The sequence below is a fragment of the Podarcis cretensis genome, assembly GCF_951804945.1.
Source record: "Podarcis cretensis genome assembly, chromosome: 5".
Lineage (NCBI taxonomy): Eukaryota > Metazoa > Chordata > Lepidosauria > Squamata > Lacertidae > Podarcis > Podarcis cretensis.
The window spans coordinates 61525735-61544472 of NC_137174.1; the positions used below are offsets into that span (position 1 = coordinate 61525735).

The following is an 18738-nucleotide window of genomic DNA, read 5'->3' on the forward strand; positions in this document are numbered from 1 at the left end:
TGACTCAGTAAAGAAAGAACAAGGAAATGGAGGTCTCAAGTCACACCTAGTATTACTGAATGAATAGATCAAATTAGGCACTTCACTTTACTGTCTTTTTGGCACATTCTTCTGAAGTCCAAGGAACCAGGACAAAGGTGAAATGATTCTGTAACAAACGGGATCCTGTTTCTCAAGTATTGTTAAAAGAACTTTCTTCTCCCAAAGATACAGTACAGCTTTGAAATTTTAAAGAACTAGTTTTGTTTTCATTTATCAGCCTCATATTGTTACTCAACTTAATTCATAAACACTGTATTTAATGAATTTTCCCATTTTTTCCTTTATTAAAAATCCACTTTACAAAAAAAAAAGCGCCAATCCAAAAACACCCTGAGTAATAGTCTCTGCCATTCAGACATTACCAGAATGCAGACATCTATTCAATCTAAGGAGAGAATGAAATTTCTGTTAAACTTATCTTCTATCTTATCATGAAACAACTGCATTATGGGGGGGGGGGGCTCAAAGTGTAGTAGAATCCAGCAGATAAAGTTTTATCAGACCTTTTGGTGTTCAGTTTACTACTCTTCTGCTAGTATCTGTACCCTGTTTTCTGATGCTTTGTCTCTCTATCTAGTCCTCAGTTTTAGGACACTTTCCATTGTCATTGAGTTATACATGAGTGTCAAGGTGCCTATCGCTTCTTATTCTGCAAGCTCTACTTAGCCACTGGCTGAGATACAGTGATGTCTTGGAATATTCACAAACATAATTTCTCAAGGAAAGATGGCAAAACAAAAGTCAAAGGAGCAGAAATTGGAAAGTAATAGATAAAAATAAATTAACCATCTTTCCAATATGTCCAGTATTTATATCACAGAATACCAAGTATTATGGGGGACGCGGGTGGCGCTGTGGGTTAAACCACAGAGCCTAGGGCTTGCCGATCAGAAGGTCGGCAGTTCGAATCCTCGCAACGGGGTGAGCTCCTGCCCACCTAGCAGTTCGAAAGCACATAAAAGTGCAAGTAGATAAATAGGTACCGCTCTGGCAGGAAGGTAAACGGCGTTTCTGTGCGCTGCTCTGGTTCGCCAGAAGCGCCTTAGTCATGCTGGCCACACGACCCAGAAGCTGTACGCCGTCTCCCTTGGCCAATAAAGCGAGATGAGCGCCGCAACCCCAGAGTCGGTCACGACTGAACCTAATGGTCAGGGGTCCCTTTACCTTTACCAAGTATTATACCTTATCTCTGTCCACTAAATGCCAGTTTCTGGAAGATGTAGATTCAGGCTTTGGGGAAAAGAGTGAAGGTTGAGGAACAGCCATTAGGATATGCCTCTTTATATGCCTTTGCATACTTGATTCTTGAAGTTTATGACAGAACATGCATGCACAGTCAGTCTCATGGATATGCTTAGTCCAGACCCTTTAGAATTCTCTGTGCACAGCCAGTCCATACACTAGAGCAGTGTTTCCCAACCTTGGGCCTCCAGCTGTTTTTGAACTACAATTCCCATCATCCCTGACCACTGGTCTTGCTAGCTAGGGATGATGGGAGTTGTAGTCCAAAAACAGCTGGAGGCCCAAGGTTGGGAAACACTGCACTAGAGCACTGTTTCTGTCAATTCATCCCTTTAGAAGGTAGTCCTCCAAACTGTCGCACAAAATGCATTAAAGGAGTTTAACCTGGAAGTTATGAAGACATGAATGAAGATTTCTAGGTTTACATCTGTGCAAAAAATACCAGTTTTTCTCAGCAATGAGACTGACAGAAAACACCCATGTCTCTTGTGTTATCTAGGTTCTGTGAACCTGAATGATCAAATGGAGCCAAAACACTGTCAGTGCTGGGAATCCTGATACCCTCCCATGTCACAAAGCCTGCCCAATGACATATGTGCAGTCTTACCTGTATCCAGTCTTCAACCTTACCCAGATAGTTGGAGCGCACAGATACTGTTCAACCCAAAACAAATGAAAAGGGAGGTGGGAAAGCTGAATCTGATTAGCATCCTAATGGCATCCAGTGCTATGCTTCCATATTATTTTATTTGGAAATATCAAATGCGTACTGAGCAGGAATGGCAGCTAGAGTAATTACTCATCAGCACTCTCCACTTCCTGCTAAGAACAAGCCAAATATATTGTTTTTCTATTATGATTTCTATGAGTTATCTCCCCTAAAAAGAGCAATTTGCTTGAAATGCATTGGGAACTGGAATTGTTCCAGCAAACCTCTGTATACTTATAGGTGTTCATAGCTATTCGCCAAGTGTAGCAATGCTTCCATTTTGCTCTCATCCTACATATTCACATAGCTGCATGAGTGCAGGCAGAATTTAACTGCATTTAAATTCTGGTTTTTTTCAGGTAACTTTCCACCTGATGGTTGTAGCATACGGTTAAATAAATGAGAATAGTGATCTGGTTCAACAACATTTACAAATTTCAACTATATGGTTCACAACATTTAGAGATTTTTAATTTGGATAGATGAGACCCATTTACTTTTGTGAGTGTCCTGTTTCAAAATGAACTTCAAAGTGTTATTTTAAAACTTGCAGTAAATGCCAAGTGTGTAAGAATAGTACTCTGTTTGGATTTTTTTTCTCAGTGGTAGTTACAATGACCACAAAGGACTGCCATCTCATTAAAGAAATCTTAGTTGCTTTAAATTTGCTTATGAGTAAACAGTCATTCTGAAGAAAAATCCTGCTTACTATGTTCTAGATACTGTGTATTCACAGTATAGGAAGGAAGAGAGAATACCTCTTTTAAGACAGTCCTTGATAGCCATGTTTTTGTACATCCTTGTGTGAACAAGAAATATTTGGGTGCTCCAGATAATTTGATTAACGCAACTAGTTGGAAAAACACTGCAGTCTTGGCATATTTGGCATACTAGGGCCAATAAAATTATAATTTATGTGGAGAAAAATTATATTTTAAACATCAACATAAAAATCAAAGCTGTCCCTAGAAATACAGGAAGCAGTCTTATACCCGGTTATGTTATTTGTCCAATAAGTCCAGTATTATATACACTGACTGGCCATGGCTCTGTATGGTCTCAAGAAGAAGTCTTTCCCATCAGCTGCTACCTGAACCTTCTTGCTAGAGATACCAGGGGTCGAACCTGAAACTTTCACCCTGCAAAGCTGAATGGTGTGTATGTACATACCATACATTTAAAGCATGTAGCTGCCTCAAAACGATCCTGGGAACTGCAATTTGTTAAGGGAGCTGGACATTGTAGTTCTTTAAGTGGGAACTACAGTTCCCAGGATTCTTTGGGGGAAGCCATGTACTGTAAACATAGAGTATCTACCCAGCCATAGTGTTTATTTTTTCTTCTGTTTGTCACCACCCAGTGACCCAGAACGCGGAGGTGCTACCCAGTTACAGACACTGTAACCTGTGAAACACTCACCCTTTTTTATTTCTCTTGCCCCCCTTCCCAGTCTCTGCTGGTTTATTGGGGGGTATTATTAAATAATTATTAAATATAATTAAAGAAGCATGGTTTGGGGAAAACAGACTAAACACTGAGGAATGCATTCTATATGATAGTTCCTGGTGATGAGTAATACACTTTTCTTTTTCCAAGGGCTTCTATTGAATCTTCTTTAGAATTTCAGAGGAATGTTGAGCCAAACTGTTCCCACTCAGTTACTAGGTTTCTGGAGTATAGGATATCCAGAGGTATTTTTGGAGGGGGGTACCTTGGAACGAAAGAATATTTTCAGGTTTGACTTTTTTGGCTTATGATGACAACACCGTGCTAGACATTGTAATGGAAACCCTGAATTCTAGTCATTCTGCTAAGACATTTTCACATACTTACAAGTATTTTGTCATAAGGGAACTTTTTGCTAGCCACCAAGATCAAAACAACAAACCAAGGTAACATGAGGGTGAGAGCAAGTTTTCAAATCTGCTCTGTTTCACTACTTTATTTTTTATTTTAATATTTTCCTTTCTACTCTGCTTTGCAGCCAAGATTAGCTTACAATCATTCAAATCTATCTTAAAGGTACTATGTCTCTTCGGGTTATTGGCAATTTAGTATATGTGCTGCCGAAGCGAGCACGGGTTATTGGCAGTCAATAGGCTTCAGGCTCATTTTTCAAGATGGGAGAGGGTAGAAGGAGCTACAGGTAGATTCAGGGGCTGGCTGATGATAAAGACAATAATAGCCCACAGAAGCAATCATTCCATTCATCTGCAGTCCTTTTACATATAAATATATTTGTTTTTATCTCGATGTATTCTGTTTCTATGCTTAGGCTATTCTAGAGCTTAGTCAAAAGGGCAGCAGCTGACTTTTGCAAATATTTTCACACCCTCAGAAACCCCTTCCCTTCTTGGTCATTTAGAGGGGTCAAGAAGAGACCAAAAAAAGCCATGAGAGAAATCAGGCATACTCATACTCTCACTGCATAGCCAGTCAGGTTTAGTAAAAGGGCCATACCATTTTGGATAAAAAATGCCCTCCCATTGCCCTCCTTATAAATTATGGGGAGTGGGGGAGAGGAAACATGTCAGTATGTTGTCTGGTCAAGTGATGCTCCATGTCCTGCCACATTACACTGCAGTGGTTTCATTGCACGCTAGCACAGCCCAACAATACAATAGTGTCACTCAAGACTATGCCTTGATAGTGGCATAGTCTACATTTCCCCTCTTGCTCTAATTCATAGTGCAAGGGCTTTTTTTGCCATTAGTGACATTACCGTGTAGCCATCTTTGATTGATTTTTGCGACATCACATTCACTATGTGGTCCCTGATTGGTTGGGATCCTATAGCTCCTGAACCTTTGGGGTATCCCAACAGTGTAGTGGAGCGCCCCTCCTCTAACTCTCCTGGACTGTCCTTGGGTACACTAACTACAGTGGTGGAGCCACTTTGTCCAGATAGGGCCTGTGGCTCAAGTCCCAGAATCCCAGGGTCTGGCTCCACTGACTCAACAGTCACAGGTTTTGTTCCCTCGATACCTCTGCACTTATTCAGAAAAGAACCAAAAAAACCCAGTGAAAATGGAACTGAAGCAGCTTGAGTTTGGAATGCAAACAGGTGCCGAGAAGTAAATACCAAAATAGGAGAAGTGGGGATTGGAAATCACTTTACCCCTAAAAATCACACTTTTTATTTCATAAATTTTGGGAGTAAAAATTCTACATGGCCCCAATTTCTTTGGAAGTTATGTGCACGCACAGTCAATAAGATGCTGGGGACGTTTAGGGTACAAATTGCATTTTTTCAGAATTGATGGAAATTTGCCACCAACATTAATAGATAGGATTTGTACCAAACTATTCTTTATAATATTGGAAGCTTTTAACACATTTTGTAATGGTTCTTTGATTTTCCTTTCGGTTCACTGAATATATTTAATTGAGGAGTTGGGGGCTAGTATATTAGGACACATGGCAACCCAGCCTTTTTGCTTCAGTGTTGGGGGCAGCTGCTGAAACAGATTTCCACTGCAGCAGCTCAAACAGCATCCTCTCACTTGGTGTAAAACTACCTATCAAGCTCCCAGGTCTTTTTTTAGAGCTAATTTATGCCAGAAGTAGCAATGACATCCCCATCTCATCTCATTCTGGAAATACCTGGTGCCTATGGTGGCAGCTGCCCCACCTTAAGGGGCACGGATAACTCAGTTCTGGAGCAGGGGACTAAGGCAATACCTCTGTTTTGTAAAAAAAACCCAAAAAAACTGGAGAAACAGTCATCCTACATTGTACTGAATGCATTGTCAGGTGTAGAATTAATTTTATTTAATGTTCCGTGACTTGATTCTCCAAATCCTTTGTATAATTACTCTCACAGTACTATTTTGAGGTAGATCTTTGCAAAAAGCATACATTCCTAATTATAGGAAGAGACCAGTGAGACCTACAATAAAATGCTGCAGTGTAGAGTGCATTTGTTTGGGGTTCCAGCCATTCTGCCCCATTCCTCTTGCACCCTCAGCAGTGAATCAACATTCCATAGTATTAAACCATTCCTCATTGGACTGTTTTGGGCACACCTCCTTGAGACTTTTTTTCCTAAATATTTTGTGGTGCTTATGCAAACCCTGGAGTTCCCCAGAGCCTGTTCTTGTGCCTGGATGGTAAGTGTTGTTTTAGCTATATAAACGGCATTGCTTACAGTCGTCAGGAAATAGAGGGAACCAGCCGTCCTCATAGCCTGAATATTGAAAACAGAAGGAATGAAGTAAACATGTTGCCATGTTTTATTCCCTTGTTTCATACACCATGTGTCATAAATGTTCTCCTTCAGGCAACATGTATATCTCTTGTTCATATGACTAACAGTAGATTGTGTGTTCGCCTGCTCACTCTTACAACAGCAGCCTGAAGTTCCATTCCCAAAACACGGGGGAATTTGTGACATGTAGAGTTATAAAAAGGCAGCTCATGATACATTGAACAGCACATATACATGTGTAAGAAACTTTGTTTGATTTCAGACTTTGCTAAACCAGGGAAGCACAGTCAATAAAAAGGCAGAGAAATGTTCTGCATGAATTAATGTTGTGCAAAAGTGAAAATGAAATATAGTCTGATTTAATTCTAAAGATTCTAAACATGCTAAAGAGAATGCTGTTCCTGTATTTGCAAGAAGCTACTAACCTTCTCTTAGGCACTCAGAGGTGGCAAGTGGTCATTTCGTTGCACTGGGAGCTAAAAGACTTGTGCTCAGGTTCTGCACACTTGCCACTATCAAAACTGCATTTGAAATATCACACATTATTGACTATCAACATTTTAACCTATTAATATGTCTCTTACAGATATGTATCTCAAACTTTCTCTCCCAAGCCACTTGAATCAGAAAAGGCCATGAGTTGTTAGGGATTCTTTATTTTTTATTTCTGCATTGCAGGGGGTTGGACTAGATGACCCCTGAGGTCCCTTTCAACTCTACAATTCTATGATAAAGGGTGGTCCTGAAATTCCGCTAACTACTAATATTTAATAATTATTACCACTTTAATTACTGTTCACAGGGCCTGTTTTGAGTTTGTAGGTTAATTATTCCTTGTCTGTGTCAGGCTTTAGTTTAATTACTGATAAATCATAAGATAACACATTTTCCATTGACTTGTAAACTTTTATTGTGAAAATACAAAATTGTTCATAATTTTAATCTGCGTATTTCCCGTATAAAAAAACCTGCAAAAAATTAAAAGTAACCATGAAGCTTATTCTTTATTTTAAGTTTGAGACATAAAGACCGTATTTAAAGTGAAAAATATGGTCCCTGCTTTGCCAGCATCGCTTAAAACAGGGATGGTGAATTTGTGCCCCACCAGGTGTTGTTGGAAATTATGTTTGGAGGATTCTTCTGTCAGAGTAAGCCATTTCCCTGTGTGTTGTGCTGGGGGGTTCTCTTGACCATAAGAGTGAATTAGTTCTTTCTGGCCCTATGGATCCAAAGAGTTACTTTAGGTGCACCCAAGGCTGCATAATGGATCCCCCCCCCCATTTTTCTTTCATGGCAGACTCTATGTCATATCACAAGCAGTTTTGAAAAATTCCGTCACTTTCAAAAATGATTTCCTTGCTTTTGGGGGGAAGGAGGCTGATTGATTCAAACAATGAAGCCCATAATATAAAGAAACAGATATTGATTTTTTTCTTCTTTGTCCTGTCTGGGTGGGTAAAGTGATCTCAACCTATGAATGTTTTCTGAACAGTTGTTTAGATCTCTAAGATCAATTAACAGTTGTTGTGGTTCTACTTCAATAATTCATCATTAACCAGTTAATGTTCTCCAAGAATCTAAGAACAGTCACCACTGTAATACCTCAGGGTTGTAGATTTGATCTGGTGAGCACACAAACCATTGCATTACTTATGTGAGTGTGTCCAGGGGGCACTTCCTGGATTCACTTCCTGGCTTTCGCTATAAAAGTAGATCTGAGAGTGGAAGCAAGACCCAGTTTGCATGCAGGTGTTGCAATGCTGTGGCCCATGGAGTGCTGCTTATGATCCATGCAAGCAAGAGCTTTCGAAATTTGCACCTGTAGGCCATCAGACTAGTGCACCATCTGTACAATGAATTGAAACCTTTCCAGTCGCCACTGCCTGGCTTGTTGATGGCATACCAGCGCTAGCTTTGAACTTTAGTGCATACTGCTTTGAATATAGTTCTCTGTTTGTGCATGTTTGTGTGGTTTGGTTAACGCGCAAAGAACTTCATTTCTGCATCTGGGTTTTTGTTTTGCCTGTGGTAAAGGAACTATGAAGTACTTGCACACTCCTTGTTCACATTAAACCTTAGTGTATCGTAAAAAAAGAATAGAAAACCTAACAGTTTAACGTGATGTGGAAACTGGTTCAAAGTAGGGGAAATAGATAGCAAAGAAAATAAAAATAAAGATCAACTTCCTGCGTTTATATCTGTGATCTGCTTAGATGATCCAGTGACCTAACCTTTTGGTATTGTTTGAAAGTTCAAAAAAAAGGATGTTACCAATGAATAAATATTGATCTGATGATAAAAGTTTTTAGGGTTTTTTGTGGGGTGCAAGTGGGGAGTCTAGAACAAACACTAGTTGTAAAATTATTCATAATTTTGCATGGAATTCATTCCTCTTCAGTAAATAAATAGATTGTTTTGTGTATACTTTGATAGCTGTCCAAAAAAGAGCAAAACAAATATTAAAATGAAAGAGAGCTTATTAATTTTGGCAGCTGTAGGTTGAGTCATAGCACAATGTTATGAAATGTTTGGTTTTAAAGTAACTTTAAAATAATCTCTAATGTCCATGCCACTTAATTGAATCATTTATTGCCTGTTACCATTAGAAAAATGTCTTTCACAGATGGGGAAACTGTGGGCCTCCAGATATTGCTAGATTACAATTCCCATCTTCCTGAATGTTGGCCATGCTGGCAGGGACTGATGGGAGTTTGAATCCAACAGCAGCTAGAAGGGTCATTCCTGATTTATATGCATTATTGAAACCGATATATGAACAAATGTTATTCATGTTTAGATTCCAATAAGGAATCTAGACAAAGTTCGTGTTAATACATCTTCCTGCTCCAAACTAGTTTTTGAACATCTATTGAAAGGTAATCACATATTTAATATAGTATAGCATGGACTGTATCCAAAACAATTTTGTATAACTTTGAAATCCTTGAAGGAAAAAGAGCTGTCTTTTAGGGCAATAAAGACAAATCAAGATGTAACCTGTCCAAACAATTATGCCATTTCATAGTTGGGATAGATTGTTTCATTATTTAATTTTCTGTGTGAAGTCTCTTCAACAACAGTACCTTTGTATTTTAAACAGGCCATGGTGCTGATGTCAAGTGTGTTGACTGGCATCCGACAAAAGGTTTGGTGGTTTCTGGAAGCAAAGATAGTCAGCAGCCAATCAAGTTCTGGGATCCAAAGACTGGCCAGAGCCTTGCTACACTGTAAGTGCAATTGCAGTTGGTGCCTGGGCTCTTGTTGCCAAAAATTTCTGGGCCTTCAGCCTGTATAGGTTTATTGAATACTGTACTTGTTTAGAATATTATTGCTCAGTGCATTTGGAATAATGTGTGAGATGGCTGCAAAAAGTGTTGAAACAGCAATTGAAACAAGGGTTTAGCACAGTTTCACTATGAGAAAATTCCAACGTGTTTAGATCTGTTTTATTTCATTATGATGGGGTCAGGGGACACATTCGATGTTTCAAAAAATTATGCATACTGTGGAGAAAGTGGATAGAATACTTTTTACTATCTGAACGGTTTTGAAGACAAACAGTGGGTTGCTTTAATTGCTCATTTCTTTAAATTTTGCACAGTTTATTCTTTTTATGATATATTCCAGTCATGCTCATAAGAACACTGTGATGGAAGTCAAATTGAACCTAAATGGCAACTGGCTACTTACAGCATCTCGTGATCACCTCTGCAAACTCTTTGATATTCGAAATCTGAAAGAAGAGCTTCAGGTCTTCAGAGGTCATAAGAAGGAGGCAACAGGTTAAATATAACTTTTGTGTCAGTTGTTTCTGAACTTGGTGGTTGGATATTCAAAACCCTTGAAAGTAACTATTCAAAGTCTGCATTATATCACGCCAGTTTCTATATCTGTAGTTGATAGGAAAGATAGCTCAAATCAAGCATGCCCAAATCTTCTAGATCCTTAATCCGTTTAGAAAGCTTATAGCTTCTCCCTCTCTACAACATTTTCCTTCTCCTAATCTGTCTGCTACGTTTGAAGCTATTGATCACACTATCCCTCTTGATGTTAACTCTTCAGAGCACTCCTGTCTTTCTAGCAGCACCTTTTGTCCCTGCTGACAATTCAGTTTCCACCTCCCATATTACCCATTTTCCTACCCATTGGCTCTGCCATGCTGTGTGTGAACTTCAAGTTTGTGTATTTATTTCTCCATACCATATCTATTCTCTTGTATCTCCTCTCTTCCAACATCCTACTTGTTTTTGCTTTATTCTCTGCTTCCCACCAGTGAGCCTTTTGGCAAGCTGTTGCTTAAGTAGCCTTCTCTTCATTCATTAAACGAGGTGCCCCTCCACAGGTCCTCCCATGAGAACTCCAAAGGCTACTCTGAACTGTCAGACTCTTTTCCTGCCCCTCCACTGATGCCTGTTGTCCACTGCTCATCGCTGCACTGTAATCCATCCTCTCTCATCTAGTCAGATCCTACGTTACTTCTGTTCTAGTACACCATTGGAAAAATGTAAATTAGTAGTAGTAATTGTGAATTTCTTCATTGCAGCTGTTGCCTGGCATCCTGTTCATGAAGGATTCTTTGCCAGTGGAGGGTCCGATGGCTCATTACTGTTCTGGCATGTTGGGTAGGTACCTCTGATGAGAAATTACAACTGAGAAGTCATCCATAATTTAATATTGTCTTTTGATACTATAGAATTATCCTTGTGATGATTTGTGAATGTCTCCATCCTGAGCTGAAGGGCTTTACTTTAAGAAAACTAAGTAAAATATTTATTAATCCAGAGGTTAGGGACCCTCTGACCTGCAGACTAATATTGACCCACCAGGGGGTCCAGTTTGGCCCACAAGGCCATTTCCCCCCAACCACGTCCACCTGCTCATCAGCTGACATCACTGGTAAAATCCTGCTTTGGTTGTGCAAAGGGCTCTCAGGCAAGCCACAGTGCTACTGTTTGAACCTCCAGGTTGAGCCTCAGGCTCAAACAGGAACCCTGGGCTACTTGTAAGCACTTTTGGAAGGCACTTTCAAACCTCCCTTCATGCCTGTTGCCTCCAAGACTCAAACTGGTGGCTCAGACAGGAACATTGATGTTGCCTGAGAGGCTTTTGCAAACAGCATCCCTTGGTTTCATAGCAACAGGTGATTGACCGGGAGTGACTTTTCCCACTTGCCAAATTTGGCCTGCTAAGGAGTAGGGATATAAAAGTTTTGCCTGCTAGCCAGGAAAGACTCCCCACTGCTCCCCTGATCCTTGTGGAGATCATCATTAAATATATTAATTTTCTAGTGTAAATATTTCTGCCTGAAAGAATGTGGATATGGCTTCTCTTGTTTGTCACAGCAATCTTCCTAATTAAAACAGCAGTCAAAATAAGTGTGTGTGTGTACACACACATGTGCACACACATACAACCTCTTCTAAGTTTTCACATAAATAATAACTTCTGAACAAACAAATGCAGGTAAACATTAAACAAAATAAGTTTCATTGAAAGCGTTGTATTTAAAAAGAAAAGAAAAGAAAATAGGCCTTGATGCATCCTTGTTCATCCATTTAAGCACTATTTTTGTATTATTTCAGGGTGGAGAAGGAAGTGGGAGGTATGGAAATGGCCCATGAAGGAATGATTTGGAGTTTAGCTTGGCATCCTCTAGGACACATTCTGTGCTCAGGATCAAATGATCACACCAGGTATTTTTATTTAAATATTTTGCTTTGCACTCGTTTGATCTCAGTAACATTTTGTTTTTCATTGCTTCACTTACGTTTCTTTGTCGTCATCATGCATTTGTTTGTACCCACACGAACATACCCTACCAAGAAGCTTCAAAAGAAAAATTGTAGTTTACTTATGCAGTGGAAGAATAAAATACTAAGAGTGTTGTCAGGAACTAGCACTCATTAGCGTTTAATATAGTACATTCCACTTACACATTCATACTAATGCAATCAGCTGTTATTCATGGTACTTTACCTTTCATCGTGATTAAAAAGAATACACTGTGAAATGAAATGAAATTAAATGTGATCATTCAGCAAGCTGGAAGATTTAACTAGTGAAAGAGACGGGGTGAAATATAGTACATTAAACATAGAAAAGCTGCAGGAGATGATTGTCTTGCCAAAGGCAAGGTGGTTCTTTTAAGATAGATTCAGAAGCAATACAAAATACAGAAGAAGATTACAGATTTTATTCTTTGACAACAAGCAATGTATACATACCAAGCAAGCACTTCCCTCTGCCACTTGGAAGCCCTCAAGAAGTGGCAAAGCGACTTCCCCAGGTAGCCTCAGTTTGCACGGCCCTGCGGTCGATCAGTCCCTGCACGAGCTTCAAAGAAACTCTGCCCAAACGGTCCGGTTTTATAGGTAGCCTGCGGCTTCCAAGACTGACTACGTGCAGATCATCCATTAGCCATCCCCTCCCAGTGCCTCACTTTCTCAAAACAATGTCCAACATCAAAGAAGGCACCCAGCACTATCCTCCGAACTGATTAAGGCAGCTGTGTGGGGGACTTCACCTCCTCCCAACATTCTCAGGACATTAAAAACTGTTCTCACACCATCAAAATACTTAACAAGAGCGGGGGAGGGGGAAGGAGTAGAGGCAGGAAGGGTAACCGTGTCAGATCACTAACTCCTTGATACATTTTTGTCTTCCGGATGCATTTCCCATACAATCATTTGACTGTTTTGAGAGTTTAAAAAAGACAAATTTATTGTATCATCACTGACACTTTGTGCCCCTTCTTATCAAGGTGAAAAGGACTACAGAATGGCCATTGTGCTCAAACAGTTATACACACCAGGGCAGGTATTCAACAGCACAGTTCCCTTAGCATGGGGAGTTCCATTTGTTTAATGGAAGTTTCCATCCCCCACCCACCCCGCATCTGCTCCCGAGGATTGGGAGAACCCCAAGAACAGATTTGGAGGGGGGGCACAAGGCGAGATGAGGGAGAGAAAATTATGATGTGCAATAAGAACTCCTTGTACTAATAGGACTACTTCACTGGATAGTAGCCCAGATGTAACACATTATTGAACTAGATTATTTCTTTTGGCATGGGTATCGCTGAACGTAATGAAAGAGTAACTTGTAAGTCTGCTTTATTATAGTTTATTATTGTTTTTATCTCTTTTGATTGCTCTGATAGTATTCATACTTAAAGGGTGAAGTGTAATTTTTTAATATATACATTTTCAAGATATAGCAGAGTTCTGTACAACCCTGTTGGCACCCAATAATATGTGAAACAAGCCTATTGGTTAGGTACAAGTTTACACCATTGTAAGATGTTACACAAATTGTATTATTAGTCTGGTTTTGGCTGGTAATAGTTTTCTACTGTGGCTGTTGATGCAGAACAGATTTCCCCTTTCTGCTTTAGAAGCAACTTTAGAAGCTTATTTAGGTTTCTTGGAACTATGTGCACAGCAAGGAGTGGGTACTATACCTCTACTCTCTACTACTGGCAGATGGTGAGGGACCACCCAATTCAGTAGCCATCACAACTTGAAGTGGTCCAGTAGAAAACAAGAAGAAGCTAATACACATTTAAAATAACTTTTTTTAATAAAACTTCAGAGTTAGAGGATGTTAAGAGTTACTGGCTCTGAGTAATGAAGGCTTAACTTATAAATCAACAGAGGATACTATCTCTTAGTTTTATTTTAACAGCAAATTCTGGACCCGGAATCGTCCTGGAGATAAAATGCGAGATCGTTATAATCTGAACTTGCTTCCAGGAATGTCAGAGGATGGAGTTGAATATGGTATATTTATTTGTTACACTTACATTTCGTCTTTCTTCGAAGGAATTCGTGGTGTCATACATGTCCTCCTCCCCCTTTTTACCTTCTCAACAATCCTGTGAGACAAGTTAGGCTGTGAAGTGGTGACTGGCCCAAGGTCACCTGGTGAGCTACATAAATGAGCAGGGATTTCAACCTGAGTCTCCCTAATTCTAGTTCAACACTCTAACCAATATGCCACAGTTGCTTTCTTGGCCATTTGTATGGGAATATGAAAAGACAACAGACTCAAACTTAAGCAGTGCTTAAGGTAATCTTTAAATCGTTGTAATGTAAAAACACGTAGTTCCTGAAAACTCTTTCCCCCTTTTCCTTTGGTATTCTGTTTCTTTCAAGTGAGTTCTGCATTCTAACACAACAACATAGGAACCATGGTTGTGGTCTTATTTCCAAATGTTTGTCATCGCAGCACACCTAGTTGTTACCTTGTAAAGAAAACACATATTTTACTCAATATTTATTTCAGCAGAAAGTTTGAAATGCTATATAGGTTACAGACTTTAAATTAGGGATGGGGATCCTCAGGCCGGCGGGGGGGGGGGGGGGACAAATATGGCCCTCTAAGGTTTTCTTTTTGGCCCTCAGGACTCTCCCTACACCACATACCCTCCCCAGCCACACCTCATTTCCTCAAACCCTAAGATCCTGTGAGGAAGGGTGGTGTATAAATTTGATAAATAAATAAAAATAAAAAGTCCCACCCTCAGATTGCAACCTACTAGAGTCCTTTTACCTGGCTTGATTCTGTCCTTAAACTCTGCTAATGTATTTTGCTTGGCTGAGTGTGGTTTAAAAGAGGATATCGAAATTAACCTACTGTATAAAGGTAAAGTTTACATATTTTATGCGAGCCACTTTTCACTGTGGCCTCACCCATCAAAAGCAACACTAGCTGAAAAGGGTTCTCCAACCCTGCTTTAAATCCTTGCCGGTCAGTAAAAGAGAAAATAATGAAATGGTTGATTGTAGGAAATTAAGTAATAGTGGTGAAACATCACTGAATGGGACCTAAGAAATATCAAATATTTTGTTGATAACAGTTTACTCTCCCTTTCCAGATGACCTAGAACCCAATAGTCTTGCAGTGATTCCAGGGATGGGAATACCTGAGCAGCTGAAACTAGCCATGGAACAAGAGCAGATGGGTAAGAGAGAAATTGTGGCTGTCGTATTATGGATACTTTCCTTGGCGTAACTCCTTGAACATAGTGGGACTTGCTAATAACCAATAGCAAGAGAAATACCAATTGATAGGAAGAGAATCCCAAATAGGATTGTGTTGCTTTTCTGAAAATTTGCATGAATCATAAAGAAATGGGTTGGATCTTCTTTTCTGTTCCTTTTTGGCATCCTTTTGTGCCAAGAAAAATTTAAAATTAGCTAATGGATTCTGCAAAAACCCCTCCGCCCCATCTCTGGACATGAAATTAAGTTTCCTGATGACTTTATTTATGAAGACATAAGTTGTTCATCATACTGTGTAGAAACCACTATTCAATTCTTTTCATTGAAGGGAAAGATGAGACCAGTGAAATTGAGATGACTATCCCAGGATTGGACTGGGGAATGGAGGAGGTGATGCAAAAGGACCAAAAGAAAGTACCACAAAAAAAGGTCCCCTACGCAAAACCAATCCCAGCCCAGTTTCAGCAGGTTAGTAACTTCTTTATTTATTTCCACGATCAGCACCTATTAGAATGCAAAACATCTTTATTTATTTCCACAATCAGTACCTATTAGAATGCAAAGTCCTCATTGATGAATTCTTAAAAGGAGCAAATAGATGATTGACTTCAGCAGCTGGGCCTAAAATACAGTGCAGTTGACATAGTCTACTTTCATCAAGTCTCCAGCGTAAATGCACTTGTGGATGGATTCATCCAACAGGTTTCATTAACACTGTAACCATGCACCTTTATTATCCTATTCAGGCTTGGATGCAGAATAAAGTTCCTATTCCTTCACCAGCTGAGCCACTGAATGACCGAAAGGAAGACCTTAAACTGGAGGAAAAGAAGAAGTCACAGGCAGAGATTGAGCAAGAAATGGCAGCACTTCAGTACACCAACCCACAGCTTCTAGAGGTATGTGAAAAGTCAGGTCACTGATAATGTTTGCATAAATGCACTTACTCCCACCAAAAATTAGAGGAAACCAATGAGGATATTGATAGGCCCTATTTGCAACATCACTGCAGCTATGGGTAACATAAACTTTTCTGGCTTAATGAATAGTCCCAAGTTACATGATGCTGTAAGTGGGTCTGCCCTTGAGTACTGCTTGCATGAGAGGCTATCTGGGAACCACATATAATCTGATCTGTGTGCAAGGATAAGAATAATGAATAAATGATTGCCACAAAACCCTCTGAAGAAAGTGGCTTTTTGTTTTGTTTTTTTGCTCCTGACCAGTGTCTAATCAAGTGGTGTATGCTGCTGAAGTAAACATTCTGTTTGAGAAGGTTATTGCCTTCTAGCTACATTCTTCATTTTGCTTTCGTTGAAAAAACAATTAAAATTAGAAATTGCCTGGTTAGTACATAATGATAAGCCATAGTTTGTTTAGCCAAAGTGTGGCTTGTTTGAACATCTGAGTTCAGCCCAGAGAATAATTATGGTTTGTTTTCCAGTAACAAACTACTATCGGCAACCATGGTTTGTATTTGAGAGTCTAGCCATATTTTATCCTTGGATCGGCATTATCTCCAAACCCAACAGTCTTACTTAACTGTGGGTGGCCACCCCACTCCAGACACTCACCAAGCTACAGAGGCAATAGGCAAGAGCAGCTAGAGAATAAATCAAGCATTGGAGAAACAAGTCAAGGGATGTTTACTTTTCTGTGAGGCTTAGCATTTGTTGAGCAAGCCATGGCTTAATACTAAGTAGAACAAGCTACACAGAAAGTGCCCTTTGGTTTCCAATAGTTTGTCATAATTGTGTGGGTGAGTAAATTATTTTCTTCTTTTTTGCAGCAACTGAAGATTGAAAGGCTTGCACAGAAGCAAGCAGAACAAGGTCAGCAGCAGCCACCTCCAGGAGGACCTGTTCATGGACCCCAACATTTCCCAGGACAAAGTCCAATGTCTCAGGTGCCTCAAGGCTTTCAGCAAGCCCATCCACCTCAGCAGATGCCAATGAATATGCCTCAGATGGGACCACCTGGGCCACAGGGACAGTTCAGACCTCCAGGACCTCAAGGACAAATGGGACCACAAGGTCCTCCTTTACACCAAGGAGGTGGTGGACCACAAGGATTTGTTGGGCCTCAAGGACCTCCACAAGGACTGCCAAGACCTCAAGAACTTCATGGGCATCAAGGAATGCAGAGACATCCTGGCCCTCATGGACAAATGGGCCCTCCACCTGGAGGGCCACCTGGTCCACAGACGAATTCTGGACCTCAGGGTCACTTAGGCCCACCAGGCCCACAAGCTCATTTAGGTCAACAAGGTCCACCAACACCACAGACCCACTTAGGTCCTCAAGGGCCACCTGGGCCAAGAGGAATGCAAGGACCTCATGGAGTGCAAGGAGCTCAAGGGATACAGGGTCCTGTATCTCAAGGGCCCTTGATGGGACTTAACCCAAGAGGCATGCAGGGACCTCCAGGACCAAGGGAGAACCAGGGTCCTGGACCACAGGGGATGATGATGGGCCATCCCCCTCAAGAAATGAGAGGGCCGCATGGTTTACTGGGGCATGGTCCCCAGGAGATGAGGGGTCCTCCACCTCAGGGTTCAATGATGGGACCTCCGCAAGAATTGCGTGGGCCACCAGGTGCACAAGGACAGCAGGGACCTCCGCAAGGTGCTATGGTAGGGCCTCAAGGAAACATGCAAGGGCCACCAGGGCCTCAAGGACAGCAGAACCCTTCAAGGGGGCCACATCCTTCCCAGGGCCCTCCACCCTTTCAGCAGCAGAAAACTCCCTTGCTTGGTGACGGTCCTCGGGCCCCATTCAATCAGGTATGTCTGGGAAGGATACTCTTCATGAGAAGAGGTCTGGTCGGGAAGAAATTAATACCATAATAAATTGCTGTTAATAGCATAATAAAATGATCAGGCAGGGCAGTGATTTCAGTGGTGTAAAACTCTTTTAAGAACAAAACTGTGGCTGTTGCTATAACCCTAGTGTAAATGAAATTAGATGGATTTGGGGACACATGCTGTTTTTTTTGTATTCTCAGAATATGGGTGAAATCCAGCATTGCACCAGCGAATATGACTGAATTCCCCTTCCTCCCTACAGTCTCCCAACTGATTTATGTCAGCAGAAGTGAGATACCAAAATTGCACGTCACCTCATTATTTTCATAGTTCCAACAGACTGTTATGAAAATGGGTTTCACAGATATCTCAAGCAAGTTGAAGTACATAATGGCCAGTGTACCAGGAGATTTCAATTTTTTTATATATATTCACCAGATCCCCCCCCCCCCCAGGAAGCAGGTCTTATTGATGACTACAATCCAGAGTGTCATAGGGTGACACATGCCCACCTGGGCTGACAAAACACATTTTCAACAGCAACCGTCTTTGCCTCTTTATAAGCCACGGTTGATTTTTTCAGTATTTGATGCAGTATGAGAAGGTCTCTGATTCCTTATAGTGAACTGGAATGAAATATTTGGGGGGGGGGCTGATAGAAGTGAAAAGAGAAGGAGGGGAATCTCATATATTACTCCATCTGCACTGTTGCACTCCATCTGAACTACATCAC

General features: G+C 40.6%; 1 protein-coding gene across 1 annotated transcript in view; it reads left to right on the forward strand.

Annotated features, from left to right (window-relative positions):
- Window positions 1-18738, forward strand: part of WDR33 (WD repeat domain 33) — a 54140-nt gene that overhangs the window by 28524 nt on the left and 6878 nt on the right. Inside the window, exons 8-16 of the mRNA XM_079978483.1 lie at window positions 9301-9427; window positions 9828-9982; window positions 10744-10822; window positions 11783-11893; window positions 13884-13978; window positions 15076-15162; window positions 15531-15670; window positions 15949-16101; window positions 16992-17984. Of these exons, the coding sequence (XP_079834609.1) occupies window positions 9301-9427; window positions 9828-9982; window positions 10744-10822; window positions 11783-11893; window positions 13884-13978; window positions 15076-15162; window positions 15531-15670; window positions 15949-16101; window positions 16992-17984 (1940 nt within the window). The remainder of the gene's footprint in view (window positions 1-9300; window positions 9428-9827; window positions 9983-10743; window positions 10823-11782; window positions 11894-13883; window positions 13979-15075; window positions 15163-15530; window positions 15671-15948; window positions 16102-16991; window positions 17985-18738) is intronic.